This window comes from Ciconia boyciana, chromosome 8 (assembly GCF_034638445.1).
Source record: "Ciconia boyciana chromosome 8, ASM3463844v1, whole genome shotgun sequence".
NCBI classification, from domain to species: Eukaryota; Metazoa; Chordata; class Aves; order Ciconiiformes; family Ciconiidae; genus Ciconia; species Ciconia boyciana.
This window is the reverse complement of record NC_132941.1, coordinates 57,209,524-57,235,534: the sequence shown is the minus strand read 5'-3', so window position 1 is coordinate 57,235,534 and position 26,011 is coordinate 57,209,524. Positions and strand designations below refer to the sequence as shown.

Here is a 26,011-nt window from a genome sequence, read left to right as displayed (position 1 = left end):
GTCATTGAGGAAAATAAGAAGAGATCTGTAATTCTGAAGGCAAAAGCAACTGACTCTAAAACATTTAAATGTTTTTGTTTGCCTTTGATCTGTGGAAAACCCTTCATTTGTGTCAGCAAACACACATGGTGATTAAAGGGCAGCATCAGGTTATAGGCATTATTTAGACTTCAGCAAAGGTAGTGTAAAACTTGATCTAAACTTGAAGGCTGATTGCCTAAATTCTCTTGATCATTGGGGATATCAGCATCTTTCAGAAACAAGCCCATTTACTAATGGCGTTCAGATGACCCTGTGGTAAAAAAAGTGCTCTGTGGTAACCATGAATTTACTTTACAATCAGTTCTATTTTTTCAACCTGCTGGAGCATCAGAGATTAGCCACTGACAAGCAGAGGGTACTGAACACGCTGAACTACTAGTCTGGGTTGAACTGGCAAGTCCCATGTTCCTAATGCATTATTAAAAAGTACACCACTATTTTTGTTTTTATATCTTCAAGTGGCATATTTGACTTCTGTAGATTGGTGGCAATGGGAATTTTGACAACCTTTTATTGTCACCATGTGCATGTTGTTGATTATTATTTGTTTTGCAGTATCTGTGTACCAGACTAAACACATCGAGATGATTCTTTTCCTTTTCTTTTTTTCCTGCTAGGTAAAGTATCATCAAAGATATGAAAAAGAGATCAAGGGAAAAGCCAGTCATACAGCTGGAGCAGATGTTACTTTTGCAAGAGAACATGTAGATCAATATGGCCAGGTATGCAACATCCGAGAGATACCCATGCTGATGTTGTTTGTTAATATGGCTGATTGATCAAGACTTTAGAAACTGCAGTGAGACCTATTTTCACTTTGCTTTCCTGTATGAGAAAGCAAGGTCTCGAAGGAAAAGATGGTGTGCAACAGCACCATGCTCTGAATGTGTAATATATTTGGCATTGGCACTTACAAGATGAGACTACAAGGTGCATGCACTGTCACTGCATGATGCTTATGGTAGCGTCATTCCCAAAAGGTAAGCATTACCTTGGCAAATTTTATCTGTGTATATGTATGCACTATACGTTTCTATTGTGGTGTTGTTAACGTATCACACTGAAATGTGTTTACTTGTGGAAATTTTCCCATTCCATGAGAAAGAAAATGTAAATTGAGTTAGGAGCTTTGCAGCTCTAAATATGTGCAAGTGGCACTGAAGATCATACACAATCTCTTAGATTTCAGCTCTTCCACAAAAGTGGTATTGTAAGCTTGACAAGTTGTAGTTCTGCATTTGTAGAACCTAATAGGCTTTAGTTCTGTTTTGGTCTGTGGCATTCATTTTGCTTTTATTTCATTTTTAAGGGAATGCAATTATTTTTGTGGTCTCCCAAAATGCATCCAAAGTTCTATTCCAATTAAGTTAAGGAAGTAGTACAGCTAAATAGAATTGAATACAGCTAAAGGGAATTTGAAAGGAATTGAATAGTGTTTTTGTATAAACAAAACTGTAGGTTTAGTCCTAGGTTTTTCGTCCTAGCTCCTCATGAGACCCATATACTTTGGAGAAATGAAGGAACAGGGAATATATTATCCTAAGATATTTGGGAGTTTTACATTTCTTCACCTCTGTCCAAACCTACATCTTGTAATGTGTGAAAAGTAAACCATCCTTGAAGAATATGAGTTTAGAATATGTAGCAATGAAGCCTTCAATTAGTTTCTGTCTTTTGAACTGCCACATTTTTTAGTAAGAATAAACAAATAAAATGAATTTGAAAAAGCGCCAATTGCATTTTCAGGCATTGGAATGCTGCTATCTTTAGAATTAATTTAAGGGGTTTTTTTGTTTGAAAGTATCTTTGAAACTTCAGTCACAGACTTAAAATTTAATTTGAGTTTTAATCTTCATAGATTGGATTCTGATATTTTTATTCAAATAAAATAGAGCCACTGAAATTAATGGATCTTTCTGAGTGAAGCATGACTTAACATGGGTAAAGGGATTAGATTTCTAACTGTCAAGATCGTGAGGGTACATCATATATAGAGAGAGAGATATGTAACATAAGACAATTTAAGGAATCTTACTGTAAAATGCCTGTATGCTGAACACCTGTTTTGTTCATGTTTAAAAATCTTAGAAGTGGCTAAAACTAATTATCTGGAACTTTGAAAATACTGTTTTGTAATATGAGAAATATTAGAAATGAAATAAAAATGTATTTGAGAAAGTTAGAAGAAAGAAAATGGCAAGTTGGAAGAATTCAGACTCATGAATGGCATTTTAAAAAACTAACTCAGCTGATTAGTCAAGGATATTTTTTATTTTCTGTGCCTGTTTATAGAATAATTTAGATGCAATAACTATAACTAAATTATACTGTTCACAAACTTATGATATGACCTACCTTATCATGTGACATTTATGGTGCACAAAATGACCTACAATGAATTGTTTTGCATTGAGAAGTCACAAGAGAGATACCCCAAATATTTATAGTCCTTTCTATCTGTACTCTCCATGACATTCTTGACATGCCACACATTATTTTTTCACTTAAACTGGCTCTTTACTACAAAGGATTTACAACATATTACAGAGAAGACACATTACACTGTATCTTACTTGTTTGTAAGATCTTGCCATAGACAGTTTTGGGATGGTCATGGTGTATTACCATTTAAAAAACAGCTCCAGGATTTTGTTATTAAATTATCAAAAAGATTTTCAAATTGTCAAACATTTACACATAAACTTATCTATAGATAGATTTAAGCGTATTAATTCCGCAATGATTGTTTTTTTAAATCAAGCAAATGGAATTTTGTGATTTTGTTCCCTAAGAAGTTTACCACCTTAATATCTAGATATTTCTGCTTCATTAATGAATCCCTCTTCAAAATATATCACTGCACTAGAGAAATATTATTTTTGGTCAGTTATGATGTGAGAAATGGCCATGGAGAGATAAGAGACTTCCATCACATCACAGAGGAAGGTTGACCCTAAGCTAAACTTGGAAAGTTTAAGCAAATCTCCTGATAGCCCAAACCATTAGATATTTTTATAGTTTTCCAGGGCAGCATATATTGACAAAGAGAGGGGCTAGCAGATGTCGTCTGTTAAGAACTGAGGTGAGATTAGAAGGATGTATATCATTGTATTATTGAATGCTATCTTGACTGTAGCTAATTGCTGCCTAAATTTCTCTTGCAATGAAACACAAGTAATTTTGCAAGCACAGTTAATTTAATGAGTGATTTTATTCTTACAGTTGGTCATTTTATTCTCTTTTTCATAAAAAAAAAATACAATGAAGCAATGAACTTTCCTACTAACAAGGACTATGGGGCTTTGTGAAATTGCCCAAGGCCTCACCTGCTTATGTACGATGAGTAAATACTCTGAATTTTCTTCAGGATTATATGGATGAGTATGAAGAACACAGAGGGAAAGGCAGCTTTCCTGCTATGATCACTCCAGCTTATCAAAATGCCAAGAAAGCAAATGAATTAGCAAGTGATGTAAGTATGAAACCTGAATCAATACAATTAAACAATTAAAAACAGCAGTTTGTCAGACCAGTGCCTAGAAGGAGAATGCTAAAATTACACTTGAGAAGTAAACAGCAATGACATTTCACTGCATTGCTGGCAACTGGATGGCTCAGGGGATTAATAATATCCATTAATAAAAGGGGACACAGCTTCAACTTGCATGAGGGAGGAGATGGATGTAGCAACTAATGGGGATCCCTACTGTTAGGTTAACCCTCCTGGCAAATCTGCACCTGTATTATTAATGAAACCTTCAACTGCCTTAATCATCCTGTGGACTATTGTGGTATTCCCAGTAGTGAATAAATGGAGGATGAATGAGCTGAACTGGTTTTGCTATTTTGATGTATCATGCCTCTAGCGCAAAGCAAGTCATGTGAAGGAAAAGAAACCATAGAGTACAACACTGTCACTTCACAAGACTGAGCTTATTTCTGGGCTGGAGATTTTTAGTTTTGGGTGGTAAGCTAAAGAACTGGCAAAAAAGGGTGGTGATGTGTGATTCTTGCATGCAGCCCATTGATTAAAGAGCCTCAGTCCTATTTGAGCAGACCGTTTCTAGTAGTGACAAAAAATGGGTCAATCTGTAGTCACTACCCTGTGGCTGCTGCGAAGGGTTCGTGCGAATGACAACCTTTGTAGTGTGGACACCTGTCCCCCATGGGGCTATCTGAGCTGATGGGCTCAGTCTGTTTTCTGAGGAGCTAACAGATAGTTGAGTCTTTCAGCTTATACTATCCTGAACTAGACACTAGCAGTAAACTAGAGTGAAAGGATCAGTCATATTCTGTTACCTGATCTTATGACTGAGAGAATATAAAAAACTGGAAACCTTCTGTGACCAATCCCTATTTTGATGACAAACTCAGTGATCCCCTGGTTAAACATGAAATATTTAACCTTTACAGATAAAGATGTGAGTTTCAAAGGTTTTCAAAATGCTAATGGTCAGCAGTTTCATTATTAATTTGTAATACCTGGAGCAAGGAGAAACGTAGGGTCATGGCAGTAACCTTAACACACTAGAGTACTTACCAAGCTGCTTTATATCTTTACAGCCTGAGAAACTGTGTGCAGACTTGGAAAATAAAATGAAAAACACTTTGCGCTTCAGCACATTTCAAATAATTTGATTTTTTTTAATATTATGAATCAGATTTTTAAAGCAGTAACACAAGATGAAGAATATAAGCATCTCCTTGCATGCAAGAAATATTGAAATATATTCCCAATAGGGTTTTTGCTGGCCAAGTTTGGCAAAAGGCCAATATAAGTATTATCTCTCTTCTCACCCATCCTAACTCAATTTAAGTCAATAACCTGATGTCTAAATTAAATTAACAGATCCCTTATTTCAATATTGATTTGGTAGAAAAATATAATTGTCTTGAAACATTATAAGTGCAAAAAGATATAGCTTTCTCAAAAAGCTGGTTTCTACAAAAGGAAGAGTTTGCAGAGCACTTGATGATTATCTTTAATTCTCTGACTAGAAGTCTAAAATTAAAGTACTGAGAATTAACTTCAGTAACAGAAGAGCACACAAGCTCCAGACAGTCACTAGCCAAGAATCTGCTAGTTATCTGTTCAAGCTATGAACAACAACCAGTGCTGTTCAATCTATGTAAAAAATGGATTAAAAAAAATGCTGTCTAGTGAGTGGCTTGGCAAGGATTGTTAGGGCTGTGATTTCATATGTGGTTTATTTCAGGAAGTAACAACTTTCAGTGTTTCAACTTAGGAAGTTCTATTTGCTTATCAAAGCAAGAATAGGAAAAATCTTATACTGACTCATGAAGCCAGTCTAAATAGCAATGGTGAAAAGGTAGACATCTATTTTATAATTTTTCCTACTTCTTTTCAGATAAAATACAAGAAAGATCTTTCCAAGATGAAAGGTGCAGCTCACTTTCACTCCCTAACGGCTGAAGACAACTTAGTCCTTAAACAAGCCCGAAGTGTTAACAAGCTTGTCAGTGAGGTAAGGGGTTGAATCGATCTGTTAGCAAGTTTGAGAGCAGCTCATACAAACATTTGTGTCTGATGGATAAGGACTACAAACAGAAAAACCTGTTGTTCTTATTGCCCCATATGTAACAGAAATGATCTGTGTGTAGCACAGTAACTGGAGAGAAAGGTGGAAGAACAGATCTTCAGGTGCTGTTATCTGGTGCTTCCAATGATCTGTATGAAAGTATGGGAAATTAACCCCAGAAAAGTAATTCTAATTCTGGCCACATGAAGAAATCTAAAAATAACCCCTGAATTGTGCCGTTAATGTGCTGTGAAGTTATAGTCATAAATGCTTTAGGATGACTTGGGTGTGTACCTTAGAGTGTTTCAAAGAAGGTTCTACTGATAATTTAAAAATTACACCAACAGAGCCAAAATTTGTACCATTCTGTTAATGCAGGTTTCTGTTTTCTTCCATCATGTGAAAAACTGTGAGTTACTGATAATGCATTCTTCTTCTGCTTGGCAAGGGAAGATTGCTAGGGAATTCTCAGTAGATTCTGAATTATTAATTTATTTATAGTGTCATATCAGCTATAAAGCTATTAATAAATGTGAGTTTCTAGAGCTTCCCCATGGCAGTTTAAAAGCTTATACTCTTGAGATGTCAAAGTATAAAACCTTCAATAATGAAAAACCCCTGGAAGTATGACTGGAAGGGGCCTCCTGGGCCAATGATTCCTGCTTCCTGCTGTTTCGGCAGAGTATCATATAATCCTCTTCTTCTAATTTCTAACCTACATTTATTCATGTCCACTTTATTACTATTGTGTTTTGTGCCAACATTGCCCTTTAGTTTAAAAATTTCTTCTCCCTGTATGATTACCTTTCTGAGATGGTTACAAATGGATATCATTTTCTTCTCTCTGCCTTTGTTTTCCTAGACTAAGCAAGCCAAATTCTTCTCATCTCTTACAGTCTTTCACTGCAGCTGTTACAGGCTGAGTGCATGTTCCTTAAACAGGAATGACTGTAAGAGTACATAAGTTCTTGATGAGGTCTTGCTGGAACCTGGTACATAGCACGCGCACTTCCCAACGCCTGCTCAAAAGTCTCCTCTTGCTCCTGCCTTGGACTGCATTTGCCTTTTTCATGGCTGTGTTACTTTGGCATTTCGCCATCTTTCTGTGGTCAGCCTACATACAAATAGTTTTCTCTTTCTTAGCCTTTCCAGGTGATGAGCTCTTATAACTGAAATTTGTATGACTACTCCCTATGTATATTAATCTCTACATTGCTGCATTTAGTCCCATTTCTATTACCCCTTTTAATATCACCCCCAACATTCCTACTTCAGAGCAAAGGTACTCAATTAAAATATTAAACCACTTCTGTATTTAAACTTTGAAGAATTCTGCTAGTAAACTTCCCCCTGTTAAATCCTTCCTGTTGAAAAACACCCATTGCTTTTTCTGCTTTCATTTGCTCCACTCAACTTAAAATTCCTTTGTAGATCCTTGTTTTTGTTAATAATTTTCTTCATGGCACTGTCTTATACACTTCGCTGAGGTCCAAATGGATGAAATTGATTGCATTTCTTTTGCCTATAAAACAAGAACTGAGTGTATGAAAATCATCTTCATATTAATTTTTATCATATGCCATCTGATGAAAGCCAAATCAAAATATATCAAACTGTATCAAAATGTATCAAACTGTATCAAAATCTCTGAACAGTGGGTCTGGCTAATAAAAAGTGTGCGGAGGAATTTGACAGAGCAGATTAAGGTTTTACAATATCTTTCCCTTGTGCATTTTTGTCACTAAGGTGGAATATAAGAAGGATCTTGGAAACAACAGAGGCTACAGCATGAACTACTGTGATACTCCACAGTTCAAGAATGTGAGCAAGATCTCAAAATTCACCAGCGATGTAAGTTTTCAGTACCTCGTGTGTGGCTTGCTTAACCTGGTAGCTTCTGGAATCGCAAGTCATCTGTGTGTGCGTTTCAGATAAGCGTGCGCTGGGAATTTGATTATAACTTATTTTAACCCATGTCTGTACAGCACCTATCCTAGTGTGTCCTGATGGATAACTGGGGCTCATTTATACAGGGTTATGAAAAGAACTATTATGATATGTGGAAGAGAGGTTACTTACAATGGACTGCTAATCTAGACAAGTAGCTGTTGGTTGTTACTGTTATCTATCATAATTATTACTTATTTCATTGTGTATGTCCATTTCCTGACTGGAAAGGTAGGCAGAAGATACTTTACCAGAGTTAATGTCAGAGACGAACATGTTTACTGTGTGAAAGTAATCAATATTAATAATTATATTGCTTGTATCTCATGATACTGAAGTATAATTTTGCTTTATACTGCTTGCTACCATTCCCTGAAATCCAGGAGGAGTAAATCTTTTGCCATACCGATGAGATGGTAGAGTGGTTAATTTATCTTGTTGTCGAATTCCCTACTCTGTGCTTGGTGAAAGCTGCACCAAAACAGTCCAGTTTTGGTAGATCATTATCTGTTCATTTGTTAATGTACAAATAATGCTTCCCTGCAACTTCGTTCTAATATTTATTTCTGATGAAATAATATGCAGCAATAGAATGCAGAAGTATCTCCTTTATGTGGCATCCAGGTGATCTGCAGAATATGTAAATGACATCTTGTAAAATAGGAAACTCACAGAGGGTTTTAGTTTTTATGTTTTAAAGTACCAAGGTTGTTGTGAGTTTCTGTAGTGGTGCAACACTATTAGACTGCTGTAATAATTTGTCTCACTGCTGTAACATATGGAAACTTGTAGAAAAACTACAAATATTTTTTCAGAGTATTTTTGCTTTTTTTGTACAGCTTAAATACAAAGAAACCTACCAGAACCAGATGAAAGGCCATTATGTAGGTATCGGCATGGACAAGCGAATGCTACATGCCATGAAAGTTGGCAGCTTGGCAAGCAATGTAAGTCTTTTTTATTCACACTTGTATGGTTGTTGCTTTCTTGTCTTTAAGTTTTTCCAGAATTAAGTTGATAGAAAACTTTAGATCATATTGTACTGGGGATCTGAAGAATAGATATGTTGAGAAGAGAGGAAATTCTGGAAAACCTTTTGTACTGATTTATAGCTCACTGTGTGGAAGAAGTTAAAATAAGCAAATTCAGTGATCTGGCAACACACTGAGCTCCTTCAGTTTTCTTTGACATCAGTAGGATGCTGAAGGTTGCTTGCCACCACCCCCAGGGTCAGACCTTTGCTGAAAAAACAGTCTTTAATGAAGATTTCTGGATTCCAATTTAATTTACTGGGTTAGTCAAGAAGCTATTTCGTTACATACCATTCCTTCAAGTACATTATTTACAAATCTGTAAGAAGCTTGAGAACTAAGCAGAAAGATAAAAGAGATGTGTCATAGGTGGAAGTTAAGTTAATGCTCCCACTGTTGGCATTGGATTAATTGAGGAGCTGAAAAAGAATCAATTAGTGGCTAAACTATGCAAATAATTTCATTTTCTTTGTCACTCATGACATTGAACTTACTTTGTTTCCTGCATTTAATATTAATATTATTGTTTCTCCTTTCCTCTTGACTGATAATTATTCAAACAAATGACAGCGTAAAAAAAAGAATGATTTGTTGTTGTTGTTCTCCCTGTGTTTCAGATAGCCTATAAATCTGATTACAAACATGACGGTGTTGACTACAATTACCCAGCTACTCTCACTCCTTCATATCAGACAACAAGGAAGTTGGTCCCTTTGAAAGATGTAAATAATTTCATGGGTTTTTTTTTCTATGACTTGCATGGCTCATCATCTCTCTGTAGGAGAGATTGTGATAGATTGCATGTGTCAAATGATGATTTAATCATGGAAGCAAATAGCTAGTGATAACAAAGTTAAAGCAAAAAAGTGTAAGGAGTCAAGAGGGCTCAGAAGAATAGAAAATGCTGCAGCCTCCTGTCATTGGCTTCAGTTCAGCACAGATTGTACAGTCATGTGAAATGAGTGAGTTCTGCCCTATCCCTAGTCTGTGTTGCAAAAAGTCTCACCATCCTGGGCAGCTTCAACAGCAGCATCAAGCACTGAAAGGACAGAGAGACTTAAATAGGCTTCTCATCCTTTGTGAATTCCGTGAAGATAGGTGTTCACCTTTGAAGGGGAACTAATTGGTCACGTAACCTTCCTTATGCTTGTGGTCTGTGTGAGACAGGTGCCCTCTGTGCTTGGGATTGAGTTACTGATGGAACAATGTGAAGAAATTTGTGTACTGCTGTGGTTATATGTGCTCTACAGATAAATGGAAGATGTCAGACTGTAGAGCATACCATACTTTCACCTCTCACAAGCATTAAAGGCTTGATTGATCTCATCTACCATTGGGAACTTAACCTGTGCCTTAGTTAGGAGCACAGTCACCAGGTATTACTTACAAAATCAACAGGAAGAGAGCAGCACCTCTGCAGGGCATTTCTGACTACCTAAGATATATATTTATATACCTGTCTTTCCATTGAAATTGCAAGAAACCAGGGGCAAGATGCCTTACAGAGGCCATTAACATTATATGAGATTTATCTGAGCCTAAATCCCTCTTCCAAGAAAAAGATGGTAGCATGAAGAGGTAGAATTGAGAACCCTGACATTTTTGAGGAAGTACTTGATATACTTCAACTGTAAGATGTGCTACTGCCTCTTCAGCAGTAATTTCATCTTTGTCTTTGAAAAAGCTTAAAAAAGTAAAGTTCAGCGTTTGATTGCTTAGTGTGTGGGAGAGTTGTACTCTTAAAGAGTTCAAAGTAAGCATGAATTAATGTCCAAAATGTACAAATTAGTTTTATCCACTCTAAACATTTCAGCACTACCTGTGGCTCTACAATTAATAGCCAGCATCTGGGTTTGGAGCACATAAATCAATTGGCCACAGAGACTCAGTTGCACTAGTCATGATCACCATCTAGCAGTTTGAAACAGTCCCAGGACTCATCTGCTCAGTAATAACCAACATGCTTACTTTGAAATCTTTTAAGAATACAACTCTCTCACACACTAAGTGATCACAAGTAGCAATAAATACACCATTTCAGTTAAACAGAAATTATCCCTTTCTGTGGAATTAAAATTCTCTCTGTCTCTGTAAAGAAGCAAATGAACTGTTTTAAGTATCTTGATCACTTTGGACCTGTAAGATAATTCAGGCCTTTTTTCCTAGTTTTTGTCATTATGGCAGAAAGAACAAGTTTACGTGAGGATACCTGAGATAAGAAGGTTCGCAATAACATAGATCCAGTAACTCAAAGTCTCTAGAAATATACTGCACTTTACTGGAAAAAAGTGTTCTTAAGAAACTAGTTTTAAGCAATGCAATTTGCAATGTTTGCAAAGTGGTGATTAACTACAGTGAATGTTAATTAAGGCCTACAGAGAATAATAATTGTGTCCTGAAGTGTAGCACTGAGTCCTTTGGCAGCAACAGGTTTGAAAGAAAGCTTCTCCGTGTTTTTTTTTATTTTGCATAATTTTGGGTTTTAATATATTTATTTTATATCTTATTATTGCTGCTACCATATTAATGTGTTAGGAATTTAGTGGGCTCCAATCCTATCAATGGCTGACATTAAAATGACTTTTTTTGTACCATAAATATGTATTTTTCTTCTCTCATCATCCACACAAAACTCCTACCACACAGGGAAATTCTGAGATTAATTATTACATTAAAACTCAGTAAAGACAAAGTGTAAGAGAGTTCATCTGCTCTGTGCAGCATTACACTGGACAGACCTCTTAATAGACAGTTACAATGTTCCTTTATAAAGATAGTCTGATAAAGATAAAAATAGTCTAAGTGATGGTTAAGTATATCAGTTTTATAGGAATGCTTTGGGGTACCAGCTGAAACTGCACCTTTTTAAGAATTTGTGGTTTTGAGGGGGAGGGGTTATAAGTGAAGTTCATTTTCAAAGTAGAGTAAAAACTGTGACCTCAGACCAGGAAATTTTCAGAGCATTAACCCAGATCTCATCCAAGAGATCGTGATTTTTTCCTCACCTCAATTTATTATGCTTTAAGTAATGATTCATCCAGAATATTAGCTAACAAAACTTTGTCTACTCAATCTCTCATTTTCCAGTCTGAACATTTCTTCCTTTATTAAATCTTTTTTTTATTTTATCTTAAATTAGGTAAACTACAGACAAAGCATAGACAAGCTGAAGTACAGCTCTGTTGCCAGCACTCCACAAATTGCTCAAGCCAAAATAAATGCACAGCAGCTCAGTGATGTAAGTTCTGTCATCATTAGCCACCATTGTTTATTAGACTTATGAGATAATTTTATTTCATAGCATTTGTAGCACTTAAATGTTTTTATTCTTGATAGTTCATCAGCAGATTTACTACCAAAACAAGAATACAAATTGAATGAAATCACTTCCAAAAATGTGGCAAGCATACCAGTAGATCTAATATTTTCCTCCGTTTTTAAGATTTGTATTAGTGTGCTTTGTTAGGGATTTATCTTCTATGTATTTATTAATGCATGTTTTTTAGTAATATAATTTCTACTTACAGATAATCAGTAACTATTCTATTTATAGAATAATTATTCTACTTCCTAGTACCTAGGTAAAAGTTATAATTGCCTTATTGCCCTCATATTTATGTCAGTGATACCTATAAGTGTACCTGTAACGTATGGCACTAATAGCCTGAAATTCGACAGCAGTCAATCAGTGTAACAGTCATATTTTTAGTGAGCAAAAAATAACTGAGTTTGTTGTTGACTTTTTCAATATACGGCAGTTGAACTACCGAGCCCAGTACGAGAAGACAAAAACAAATTACACTCTACCTCAGGACATACCTCAGTTAGTCAAGGCAAAAGCCAATGCTGAGTTATACAGTGAGGTAAGCCAAGCGATGCGGAAATACTGGTATTCATGATGCTGTTAATAGACAGAAATGAATGCAGAGATGATTACACTGTTTCTGGAAGCATTTAGCGTTTATCATTGGTCTTTACTAAACAGCATGAGGTATGGTAACCAGAATAGATAGGGATACAATCTCAAGTACAGTGAAACTGCTAGGCGTTTTTTCAAGACCTTTTCAGATGATTTGAATTTGTTTAGTAAATCAGTGTTCACTTCACAAAAATAACTGATTCTGAGGTGGTATTTGTATGAAGTACCAGCATTTGCACAGTTCTAATAACTCAAAGCCCACTGAAGTAAATGGAAAAAAACACAGTGGCTTCAGTGAACTTGGATCAAGCCCACTGTTGCTGCCATTCATAATTCATGACAAAATGTAGTGATTTACTTAGAGACCTGGGTGTTAAAATCAAGCACTTGCAGGAAAGTTTAACTTCTATTTAATTTTTAAAGTGCTTTTCAGGCCTCCATTGTTGTAGATAGTTTGGGAGGGAAAAAAGCACAACAGGATAAATAAATACAAAACCAGAAAAAACCTCCAGACTTATTACCGGTGTGACTGTTATTTTTGAGCCAGTTTCATAATTTTTCATGGTTTTGAGTTGGCATTACTGCAAGTTTTTCCTGGCATATTCATACCTTGTGTGCTTCCCCTAAGTTTTATTTGAGTTGCATTGGTGAAGTGTTGTGGAACAACACTTTGTGGCTATAATGTGTTGGGATGCATGCCTATTGTTTGATATTAGTAAAATATAACCATACAAAAAGCCAAATCCAGAAATCAGGGCTTCCTGAATACATCATTAGGTGCATGCATAGTATGCATGAAGGCATACTTGATCCTGCTCTAACAGAATTTCAAGTGGAACCTTGAAAAAGAGCTTAAACAACTAGTACTTTAACTTCCATTAACTTTCAGAAGTTAAGCATGTGATTCTCATGCATTTCATCTACGTTTGTGATATAGCGTGCCTCATGAGTGTGCTTTTGAAGCAAATCTCCTGACCATAAGGATTGCTTCATTGAGCTTTGCTTCACATTGTGGAGTGGTCTCAGAGCACATGAGCTGGATTCCTTTTGAATGAAGCCACACTGAAAGGTGCTCTCCAGCAGCTCACATAAAGAACTGCAGCTACAAATACATATTGAGTGCATGGGACCTGACTAGCTCTAGTTTGGTGCGGGGGGGAAGAAAGATCCTGAAATGAGTAGTGTGACGTCTGATTCTGAGCACCAGTTTTTCTGCCCTGTAGATCAGCTCCTATTGATCTACACTATTTGCCTATGTAGACATAACCACAGGCTCTTTTGAAAAACATTCCCTTCCCCATGCCTGTTTAAAATTGGGAGCTGTTGGTGCATGTTCTGGGATTTAAAGTGCCTGTAAATCCAAGAATAAAATCCTTGACTCAATCTTGGCTAATTAATTAGCTCAAAATGATAATGAACTGCGACTTAAGAAGGTTCCAGTTTGTGGACTGAGTGTATGTATACTTCTTTTTAGCTCTTAGTAATTTTCATGTTCGTTTGAAGATCTTGTGTGTTTATGTGTTAGTGACATGTTGCTGTCTTTCCTTTCTCAGATTAAGTACAAAGAAGGCTGGGAGAAGAGTAAGGGCCAGGGCTTTGAAATGAAACTTGATTCTCTGCCTTTACTTGCTGCCAAAGCTTCAAGGGATCTTGCCAGTGATGTACGTTATATTTAATTACCTAGGAATTATTCTTTATATAAGTTGCTATAGCACAGGGAAATAAAGCTTAGCTCACTTCATCTGGATTTTTAAGTCCTGCATTTTGCTGTTCATCTTTCTCAATGGCTGATGAACACTTGGAAACTTTCTCAGACTCTGCTATGAAATTTCACTCTCTGAAAATTTTTTTTTAAATACAAGTGTACAGAAGGAAGAAAAATTTGCAAAATAACAATGGCTCAATCCTCCCATAGTAAAATTCAGTGTTTTGAATTGTTAACAGCCTCAAAAATACTGTTATCATCCACTGCAAAGGGAATGCATATTTATTTATTCTACTTCTTTAACGTAAACACGTGTATATAAAAAAATTTCGAAACAAACTCTTTTTAAACAACTTATCTCATGATTCTTAACCTGTGGAGAGGCAGAAAAGGGAGAAACTTTTCCTGCAGCTGGAAAGTGTTCAGCAATGATGGTGATTCCGAAATACCACCTCATTAAGAAAATCAAATCTTGAATTCCTTGCTTGTTTTTTACATGATTGATTTCTTATCTTTTGCTTTAAGAACCAGATAATTTAGCTAATCAGAAGACTTTAAGTTTATAAGCATATTTACCTCAGAGGAGTAAGCCTTGCTGGATCAATGGGCTGAGGCCAAAGCCAATTGTATGAGATTCAACAAGGCTAAATGCCAGGTCCTGCACTTGGGTCACAACAACCCCATGTAATGCTACAGAATTGGGGAAGAGTGGCTGGAAAGCTGCCTGGTGGAAAAGGACCTGGGGGTGTTGGTTGACAGCCGGCTGAATATGAGCTGGCAGTGTGCCCAGGTGGCCAAGAAGGCCAAGAGCATCCTGGCTTGTGTCAGAAATAGCGTGGCCAGCAGGACTAGGAAAGTGATTGTCCCCCTGTATTCAGCACTGGTGAGGCTGCACCTCGAATACTGTGTTCAGTTTTGGGCCCCTCACTACAAGAGAGACATTGAGGTGCTGGAGTGTGTCCAGAGAAGGGCAACAAAGCTGGTGAAGGGTCTGGAGCACAAGTCTTATGAGGAGCGGCTGAGGGAACTGGGGTTGTTTAGCCTGGAGAAAAGGAGGCTGAGGGGAGACCTTATTGCTCTCTACAACTACCTGAAAGGAGGTTGTAGTGAGGTGGGTGTCTGTCTCTTCTCCCAAGTAACAAGCGATAGGACGAGAGGAAATGTCCTCAAGTTGCGTCAGGGGAGGTTTAGACTGGATATTAGGAAAAATTTCTTCACCGAAAGGGCTGTCAAGCATTGGAACAGGCTGCCCAGGGTTGAGTCACCATCCCTGGAGGTATTTAAAAGACGTGTAGATGTGGTGCTTAGGGACATGGTTTAGCGGTGACTTCGGCAGTGCTAGGTTAATGGTTGAACTTGATGATCTTAAAGGTCTTTTCCAACCTAAATGTTTCTATGATTCCATGATTCTAAAGAATGAGGTTAAAGACAACATAAATGAGACCAACCTTGCACCTTTGGGAATTTCTGAGAAAATCTGGGAAATCTGAAGTGACAAAGTGAGAATCAGACTAAGCCTTTGTAAATTCTGACCATCCAAATCGCCTGTGAAAAACATATTGTTTATCTCTTGGGTAATTGGAAATGTTCTTTGACTTAAACTATTTTTTTCACAGATTAAATATAAAGAAGAATATGAAAAAACAAAAGGAAAAGCAATTGGAACCAAAGATTCAAGACTTTTGCACTCTCTGCAGGTGGCCAAGATGAGTAGTGAGGTAAATTATTTATTTCTCTTACTCAAAAGGTGTTTTTCATAATTATGAATCTTTCAGCAACAATATGCGATCTACCACTGTTACTGCTTTCACTATAAGAAATTCTTGGAAGCATTTAACAAAAATTGGTTTCCTTCCTCCGTCTGTTAGTCTGCAATGATTACACAGTATTTTTGTTCTCATAGGGAATTTTGGGTTGACGGTGTCCTTATTTTGGGGCAGAAAAATAACATCCTACTAAACCCCCAGTATAAACACTTCTACATAAAACTTTCAAGCACATAAAAGTATGTTTAAGAGTAAGATGTACCGTAATAGAGGAGATGTCTCTAGAGTCTGCAAAATTCATCCTGCCATCTGTTTTGTGGGTCCCTCATAGGACCTGATTTGTGCTTTTTGCCTAATCTGCATAAGGACCCAGACAAGAGTGGACATTTAAGATAGCTTTGGCTTTGCAATACACTGATACAGACAACTTATTTTCATTCCTTCTCTTTCTAGATTGCTTACAAGAAAGATTTTGAGGAAAGTAAGACCCATTTCCATCTGCCTATGGATATGATAAACCTGAGACATGCTAAGAAGGCCCAAGCACTTGCTAGTGACTTAGATTATAGAAAGAGACTCCATAAATACACAGTGGTTCCAGAAGATATGAAGACCAAATGGGCAAAGAAGGCCTATGGTCTCCAGAGTGATGTAAGATGATGTACACTCAGCTTAACTGTTACAAGCAGTATGAGTGTTTATAGACTTTTTCAGTTTGAGATTAATTCTCATTTCACATAGATGCTGTTTGATTTGCACTATGACTTTTTAAAATGTCTTTGCAATGTCTTTGAAACTGGAAAGGGTGCACATGTTCACATGCAAACATCGTACCTGTGTTCCCCATGCCAATAAATGTCATTTTCCTCTACAGCTTCGATATAGGGCAGATCTGATGTGGATGAAAGGAGCTGGGTGTATCACAGAAGGAAGTCTTAATATACAACAAGCCAAAAAGGCAGGAGATTTGGTCAGTGAGGTAAGCAAAGTGCTCAGGCTTCTGTCTGTTGTTTATTGAAAGGTTTATGCACACTTATTCCACTACATTATGTGGAATAGGTAAGGAATTCCTAATACAGAAAATCTGAGCAATGGAAAAACTGATGAACATTGTTTAGTTATTCTACAGTTTAGGAGATCCTGTGTTAGAGGTTAAAAATATGTTTTCCCATTATATGATTATTGTGTCAAGTTTGTGAGGCAGAAGTCCCCTTAATTGTGCTTCCACGTCTTTTCATTCACCTCCCCATTTTGTAGAGCAGCATTGAAGGGAATTAGAATTTCCCATGGTACACGCTACATGAAGTACATAGAGTTTTAAGGAACAGTGTTGAAAAATTAGATATTTGTTAGCCATGTTTGGAAATTTCCTTGCTCTTTGGCAAATAAAGGCCGTGACTTTACTGGCAGCTTCAGGTTGTGTTTCATTGCTTTTCATTGCTTTCACTTGATTAATTCATGGTTTTGCACTGCCATTAACCTTATGGAAGTACACTTCCTCAGCTGCTTAGCTATGGTTGAGTTGTCTCACTAGTGCTAGGAAAACTAGAGGACAGATAGAAGAATAAATTAGAGGAAGTTTGACAAGAAGGATAAAATCCCACTTAGTGCTGGAGGAAGGAACAGAAGCCAGTTAGTTACTGGAGATCACACTCTCTGATACCTTGGGTCTCTGACATCCTCTCACTCTCCTTCAAGGGGAAAAAATACATCTTAGAAACAAAAGAAGAGCAGCTACTCTCAGATCCGTTGTCTTGCTAGAGATAGACTGACATCTGCTGCCGTGGTGTGCTGTAGTAATAATCACTTCCACAAATATTTAATCCATAATGATCTGCCTTTTCATTCCAGTGCTGTGTAAGGCCAAGAGATGGCTGACAGTCACTTAAACTGGAGACTGGTGGATACTATTTTAGAGATCTCTATTGCCATACAGAGCCTGGCATTTTGTCATTTCTTTGCAGAATGTCACTACATTGTGTTCCATGCAATGTGACAAAACATGCTGGTTTTAATCTGCCTCCCTCCCTTCCAGATTCCTAAAATAAAGCAATGAGCACCTCTTTGAAGTGCTGCATGCTTTTTTAACTTCTGTTTTGTGTTCCCCTAGCAGAGACACAGCATAAACTGATCTGTTCACCCATCAGTTCAAACAGAAGTATTTCTCTTCTGAAATGCCAGATAATGAGAAAATGCATTTACACCTTTTCTAGGTGGAATGCCCCACTTCATGGCTGAACTGTTAGAATAAGAATTACTCTAAAGAATATAAGAAGTGTTTGCCTGGTCTCCTCTATCATACTGTGGTCTTGAAATAGGGTGCTGCATTTCCTTGTACTGTCTCAAAGATAGAAAGAGATGCTTAGCTTGCTCTCCAATGAGTGATGCAAAAGGCTCAGGCATTGACATTGATTCAAAACAGGCCTGATTCAAAAACTGATGAAGTCAGTGGAAGTTTCCCCTTCACTTTGGTGTGTTTCAGATGTAAAGTAAAAAGATGGAATAAAAGTAAGGGAAGACTTATTTACCAACCTAGAAATGTTAGTCTCTACGCAAATTTGTCCATTCAAGTAGATTTTATATAAGTACTGGTACCAGAGGATGAATGGAGCACAATATTTCTTCCCACATCCAAGACTTGAGCCTTGTGGAGGGCTCTTACAGCTGTTGCTCTCAGGAAGGCTTGACTGCAGTGTCTATGCTGAGCTCTGCTTTGAAAAGAACTGGGAGATGGTGGGGAAGATTTTGAATTAAAGTTGCTTTTAGGACACTGAAATTGCCCGATCTAATTTAATTGATAACTTAGAAATATCTTAATAATTTAAAAATATCTCAGTAACACACTTTCAGTGATTTGAACAACACATGCATATGCTTGTGAACTCTCATGTAAGAAAATGAGATAGTAATATTGACTGTGTAGCTCCTGAGCTATCTTGGGCCCTGACTTAAGTCATACCCAGATTGTGAAGGACACACATCACTTGGTGTGATCTTGTGAGATATGTAGCTAATACATTTGGCATCAAAGAGTATCTCTGCTTGCCGTGTCAGCAGCACTGCATTTGGCATACTCTTGCACTACCCTCCTCGCCACTGGGGTCCTTTCAGCAGAAAATACTCAGACTGGGTAGTATTTAGAAGCTTATTTTCCTGATACTTGTGCTAAAGTCATCTTGGGAGTTTACAGGGGACTTCTGGCTCTACCAGTTATGTACTTTTTGAAAGGACTATATTTTTGGTGAAGGTAAAGATTGTAGCAACTTTTGTGTAATCTGCTTTTATTATTGTAGCAACTTCTGTGTAATCAACTTTTGTGTAATAATTGTGTAATTTGATCTAGAAAAAGTACAGACAGAAGGCTGATGCTCTGAAGTTCACCAGTGTGGCTGACAGTTCTCAGATCAAACATGCCAAGAAAAGCCAGGAACTGCAAAGTGATGTGAGTCCTTGTTTGAATTTGTCTCTTTGCAAGTAGTTTACTCATAATGTGATCATTCCTGAGATATCTACAGTGGGAGGGCGTGGTGGTGGTGAAAGAGGACCCAGTCATGAAATGTTTCAATATATGAAATTTTCTGAGATTTATTTCTAAGGGTTTTTATTTGTTTATTTGATGAATTCTCTCATTGAATTCTCTGAACTAGAACAACAACAAAAAAGCAAACCCCAATGGAAATGGAAATAGGCAAGTGAGGCTTCTCATAAATGATGTCAAAGGCCAGAGAGAGAGAGAGAGAGAGAGGGTGATGCCTCTGCAAGACAGTCTTGGCAACAATCTTGTGGGTGGTGCAGGCTGGATTCAAGTATGGCTGAAATGCAGTCTTGAGAGAATACCTGAGTATACCTGAGACATTAATGTCATCTGCATGAAAAGTGGTTATCCATGAGGTAGTAAAAGTGAGGAAGCAAGCTGGAGGGAAAACACAGTATTCCCAGCTGATTCTCAGGCAGTGCTTCAAAGCAAGGAAGACATTCGCACAGAGACTGATACACATAAACCTCAGGTTCTGTGTTTCTCCCCACTGAGGGCCCTGTCAGATTACTTAAAGCTATATTAGCCTTGTTAGACCACATGTTCTTCAGCTGTTGCTGTTAGGGTACTTTTAGCAAAATGATAAAATAGGCATATTTTCCCAAACTGGGTGCCTTCAGAATGCTCCCTGTGGGGGAGCTGGGGCTGGGCAACCCTGGCAGATGGTATTTCAGAACTCCTTGGCAGGACTTAGCTGACAGCAACTCACTTTTCAGTTTCCAAAAGAAGGCGAACCGATTGTTAAAATTGCTGACCAACTCATTTTGGAACAGTAGTGCCTTGCCAAGCTTTTTTTTTAATTACTTTTAATATGTCGTGCCTTGAACTGAAGATATTGTTAGCTTCTCAGTTCTTATGTGAATGAAGCATTATTGCTTCTTGATTGGTCTTTTTCAGGCAGCTACCATGTTTCCTTTTTTTGCTGCTCTGCATCAACAAACACCTGGCACTTACTTGGATGAGTGTTGTGTGTCTCAGAAATGACACCAGATTGAAACAGAGGAGAACGCTGGTCTCCTGACTCCTGTTACTTATCCCCTATGTACTGGACAATGCTGCCTTTCTATATGTGTGTTGAAGTCAGAATATCAACCATGGATTTAGAGCTTTATAGTAGGGACTTTTTTTTTCTTTTTCTGTGAGATGTAAGAAATGTAACACTTTGTGAAATGGGACATCTTTTCATAGCTTTTCAACAGCTCCTCCAACAGCTCTATGGGCTTCTGAAACAGAATAGTTCACTTCTCTGTTGATGTTGCCCTGGGATATAAAAATGGAGATGTTTGCTACTTGGATCATAAAAGGTCCTTGATATTTTCATTTAAAGTTGGCATGTTAGTCCTCACTGGTGTATTATGTCAGCAATTACATTTAGGTCACAAATTTTCTCTGCAGATTCAATTGCTTAGTTTTCTTCATTTCATGCCTAAAAATCACTATTTCTGTGTCCTATTGACTGTGACTCTAATTCCACCTAAAAAGTAGCTGCAGTTCTATATTGGATGAAATACATTCTTGCATACATTTTGTACTGAATATGAATTAATGTCAGCTTTATAGCTGGTTAAGTAGCTAACTTCAGGAAAGAGAATTAAAGTATCCTGATATGTATGTTGTTTCACTGCTTCCCTGAAATTTAACCATGAGTAATTTGATTGACCTGACTCTGTGGGTCAGCTTTTAAATTCAAATTTTGCAAAAACAGTCATGATGCTAAAGACTAACTCACCAAATAAATTAGCCCTAACAAATCTGTGAATATTTGGGGTGTTTTAATCAGTATTCCATCAACATTAAACATGGACTACTGCTTGTTAACCATGCTTTGCTTTCTGTGGACAGGTTGCCTACAGGTCAGGAAAAGAGCAGTTTCTCCATCAGTACACCATCAGCAAAGATGATCCTGTCTTCACACTGGCCAAAACAAATGCTGCCAATATCAGTGAGGTACTGTGTGAGACAGAGGTTTGGATTCCCTCACTCCTGTGAATAGTTACAGCTCCTGTTGAAATGTTCTGTAGGTAAAAGTTAGGTTCTTTCTCTGAGAAGGTCCAAATGTTTTAGATGTAAAACTTTATATCTAAATTTAATTACTTGCTCTTAATTAAATACTAGTCACATCTGCTGTTCTGAAGACTGGTCACTTTTAGCGTTTGAAGCCGTGTATTTTCCACATGCTTCCAGATGAGTGGCACATTGACAGTTTCACTGGAACCAGTGAGATAATGGGGTTACAGTATCCACAGTTACAGTATGTAAGCGAAGACACCAGGATCTGATCCTTAGACATGTGGTTGCTGGGCATGGAATGTACGCTGGTCTGATGTTACTTGAGAGCTTTCACTGTGACTATAAAACAAATAGAATATATTGATAATAATAAAGAGACTGTGTTATTGTCATCTTTTTAGAAACTGTACAAGAGCAGCTGGGAGAAGCAGAAGGAAAAAGGATTTGTACTTCGTCTGGATGCTTTGTCATTCTTGACAGCTAAGGCAAAGAGGGATCTGGCAAGTGATGTGAGTATGGACTCCATCAGCCTTCTTTATTCTTAGGACAGCTGACAGTCCAGATTGCTACCAGAGTGTTGAGGATGTGTCACATATGTCTCAGTGCCCTGAGCCACCCTCACTCGATTCGTGCTAAGGAGCAATGGTGGAGTTGTCTGGGTGATTGGCATTCCGTAATTAGTCAGAAGGTTTGCTCTGAGCAATTCAGAGTTTTTCCCCACATGCTGACTGTGTTTTCCTATTCTCATTTTGACCTGAGGGTGAATTTTAGAACTCAAAATGAAGTGGAAATCTCCTGTGAAACATCGTAACTTAATACATCTATGCCTGGCCAGAAAATTCCTGAAAGAACCTTCTGACCTCAGTGCTTAAAGAATGTTGTTTTTCTAGAGAGAATAAAAAAGAAAAGATTTCTTACAGCTTTTTGTGAACATATTATTATTGAGAAAGGGTTTATTGTTTATAAACACTTACTAATTTCTAAGGCATTCCAGTTCTCTTTTGCAAACGGGCTTCTTGCTTGCTTGTATCGAGGACCAAGCATGTCACAATACTGATAGACCATTGCTTTACTATTAGCAGAGCTGTCAGTTTGGCAGCTTAGATCATTTACTCATGGTGTATTTTTACTTCACAGATTAAATATAAGGAAGGTTATGAGAAGATGAAGGGTAAGCTGATTGGAGTAAAAGCTGTGGAAGAGGATTCACAGATGGCTCATTCCCTTCAAATGTCAAAGTTGCAGAGTGATCTGGAGTACAAGAAGGCATTTGAGGGCACAAAGAATCAATTCCAGGTCTCCATGGATATGGTTAACCTTGTCCATGCCAAAAAGGCTCAGAATTTGGCTACAGATAGAGGATACAAGACAACTCTCCATCACTACACAGCCCTGCCTACTGACATGAAAGTGGCATGGGCCAAGTGGGCCTATGGATTGCAAAGTGATGTAAGTCCAGAGCTTGATGTATTTCAATACCCTTTCGTTCAACCCCTTCAGACACTTAAGGCTGAGTTTCTTCAGATGTTTATGCTTTTAATGCATATTTATGCACCTAATTTTTCAACTATTAAGCAGTAAATATTAAACCAGTAAATATTAACCACTTATTTGCTCAAGAGATATTTAAGGTGTGCAGTATTTTTGAGGAGTGTTATAATCCTGTTTATGAGTATGGCTTCTTCAAAGCCTACTTCAAATGTTAGTAAAACACTAGGATTCATATGTGATGTGCATTTATTCTTTTTACCTAATTTGCAGGGAGATTACATAATCTATGGTGATAAAATTGGTGATAAAATTCTCTGTGGAGACCACATGCTCAGCTGTAACCATCAGATGAAGTCTGATACTGTAAATGGTTACTATAAGTAAGACTTTCCATTCTGAGGTTTTAAGTCACAACTTTTCAAGGAGACTAAGATAGATATGTGTACAGGTCTTGTTGGGGTATAGGTGCTGAAACACTTCTGGCTTCTTTGAGAAACCCAGCTGTAGTGCTTGTATAAGCTTTTGGAATTCAGTAGACTGTTGGTAGGAGAGATTTTGTGAGGAAAGTGAGAAGTACTCCTGTACTCTTCCTCCTTAAAGACACATGGAAAAAACAAAACAAAATGCTTTCCCTCCAGTATAACAAAAGGATAGGGGTTGGGATATGCTAAGTATCATTTTCTTATCATTGCAAATCACTAATGATCTTTTAAACAGTGCACTATGTACAATAAAACTGAAGTTTTTGCTACGTTAGAGTAAAAATTACAAATGACAGTAAGGTGTAGACCACTTCTAAAAATTACCTTGCAAAACATATTGCACAAGTACTGGTGAGTCCTGATACTTTTATTTCATTCTGTAATTTTTTTGCTTTCCTTGCAACTGTGCAATAGTGACTAAAACAAAAGCAGGCACTAATTTGACTTGGTTGTTGTTCCTGAGATGTCTGAATCCTTTAATGGCATTTTAAGTGTATGAACACCAACAATAGGACTTTTTTTTCCTTTGTCAGAACCGATACAGAGCAGATTTGAACTGGATGAAAGGAGCTGGATGGATAGCCACTGGGTCATTAAATGTGGAGCAGGCTAAGAAGGCAGGAGAACTCATTAGTGAGGTGAGATTTCATGACAGCATGTAACAGAATTTGCTGCATAATGCGTGCAAAATGTCTGTATAAAATTAAAATAATTTCCACTCAAAGGGGAAAGAAAAAGGCATACCACATGAAAGGCCTCAAAACCAGGGATAGGACTGGTAATTAGAGGGAAACCAGATACCAAACACACACCAGTAGGAGTCCATATAGCCTTTGCAAAAACAAAGTAGGTGACAAATGATATTATGAATAATAATGGCAATCAAACAGTGCTCAATTGCTACCCACTAGCCTACCTTTTTAATGAAGCAAAACAGGAGAGATGATGAAAAGATGCAGTCATTGGACCCAGAACTTTCTTTTGTAACAGATACATGTTCCTTCTTGCTCCTTTTTCATATATAGTCACATTAGCTATTGAAATTCACATAGATATCTCTGTCTGTAGCGATCTATCGGCCCAGGTAGTTTTCATCCTTATTTCTTCCTATAACCAATATCACTTACAGGAAAAGGCGAACTCTAGAATCCTTTGTGCCAATCCCATGAGGCCTTCAAAGGAGGTTGTGGTGGAAATGGTTAAAGGGTTCATAGTATTCTGTTTCTGTTATTCCAGAGGGAGTCCTACTGGCCAAATCTGCTGCAGTAGGAGACTGAATCCTGCGATTTTTTATATGACCACTGGTGATGCAGGAATCATCTGTCCATTCACTCAATGAGAATAACAGCATAACTACTTGTGTAGTGTCTCAGAAAAATATAGTCATCCTTTCACGTCTGCCTGATTCCTAACACTATTTTTTCCCATGTAATCATCTACAATGAAGAAGGATGATTTTTTTAGACACAATAAACTAGATCCTCAGCTAGTATAAAGCAAGGTAGCTTCATAAAAGCTAGTACAGCAATGCTGGCTGGAATAGTAACTGTGAATCTGTACAGGTATACCATTTTGATGTTATAGTAGTGAAAACTGCCGAGTAGAAGTTTGACCTGCTAGGTTGTTCATCTCAACCTTTTTGTGAATACTAAGTAATTTTAGGTGGCTATGAGCGAGCCCCTTCTTACATACACACAGTGACTAGCCCTCGTAATACTGCTAAAAAGCAATTGCCAGAATATAATTTCTAGGAATTTTATGTAGAGATGTTCTGGTCAACTCTTATTTGTCTCTACAGCTGATCAGGACAAAGCGTAAACCACTTTTGTCCCCAGTTAAAGTTAGTAAGATTGCTCATTTTTAAGGGATTTCTTTCCGAAACCAAAACATTGCTCATAAGCTTGTAATACCTTAAAAGAGTTAATGTGTTTTACATTGGTGTTTTGAGTCCCCAAAGAATCAAGATGGTGCCTCATATAAACTGCTGTGGATCATAGCTCAATTTAAAGGAGAATGACATGCCTTTAGACTCAAACACAGAGATAAAAACAATTTCCAGAAGAACCATGAACATGCTTGTTTACTTGGGAGTTCATCACAGGCATCAGGAAAATTTTGCCACCAAACAGCCTTCATCTTTATTATGTATATATAACAAGATCTCTCAGAAGCTACTATGGGTCCTTTCAAGCAAGCAGATTTACTATCATTATCTAGAAGATATACTATAACTATTAGGCACAGTGTTAATGGCTGCACAGATTTGCTATAGGTGTTAGGAGGAAACCTAAACCTTTAAAAAAATAAGTTAAATGGTAGCCATTATTGGCCATACATACTACAATTGTATATAAATTCTTGCTTAAAGAAACTATAAATAAAAGATATAACCAGTCATACTGTATTTGAAGTAATCTGAAAAAGATTTTAAAATTCTGACTTCTGGAGTATTTAGGTAGGCAGAATCTGATTTTGAAATGTTTTCTTTATATTTAGGGAGAAATACTTTAATATTAATCGGCAAAAGGTTATTGTTAAATTGA

At 37.3% G+C, this 26,011-nt stretch overlaps 1 protein-coding gene across 1 annotated transcript in view; it reads left to right on the top strand.

Annotated features, from left to right (window-relative positions):
- Positions 1 to 26,011, top strand: part of NRAP (nebulin related anchoring protein) — a 53,502-nt gene that overhangs the window by 8,481 nt on the left and 19,010 nt on the right. Inside the window, exons 9-25 of the mRNA XM_072871197.1 lie at positions 660 to 764; positions 3,410 to 3,514; positions 5,412 to 5,528; positions 7,329 to 7,433; positions 8,369 to 8,476; positions 9,178 to 9,282; positions 11,700 to 11,798; positions 12,319 to 12,423; positions 14,033 to 14,140; positions 15,801 to 15,902; positions 16,404 to 16,601; positions 16,825 to 16,929; positions 19,294 to 19,392; positions 21,328 to 21,432; positions 21,897 to 22,004; positions 22,633 to 22,944; positions 24,002 to 24,106. Of these exons, the coding sequence (XP_072727298.1) occupies positions 660 to 764; positions 3,410 to 3,514; positions 5,412 to 5,528; positions 7,329 to 7,433; positions 8,369 to 8,476; positions 9,178 to 9,282; positions 11,700 to 11,798; positions 12,319 to 12,423; positions 14,033 to 14,140; positions 15,801 to 15,902; positions 16,404 to 16,601; positions 16,825 to 16,929; positions 19,294 to 19,392; positions 21,328 to 21,432; positions 21,897 to 22,004; positions 22,633 to 22,944; positions 24,002 to 24,106 (2,091 nt within the window). The remainder of the gene's footprint in view (positions 1 to 659; positions 765 to 3,409; positions 3,515 to 5,411; positions 5,529 to 7,328; positions 7,434 to 8,368; positions 8,477 to 9,177; positions 9,283 to 11,699; positions 11,799 to 12,318; positions 12,424 to 14,032; positions 14,141 to 15,800; positions 15,903 to 16,403; positions 16,602 to 16,824; positions 16,930 to 19,293; positions 19,393 to 21,327; positions 21,433 to 21,896; positions 22,005 to 22,632; positions 22,945 to 24,001; positions 24,107 to 26,011) is intronic.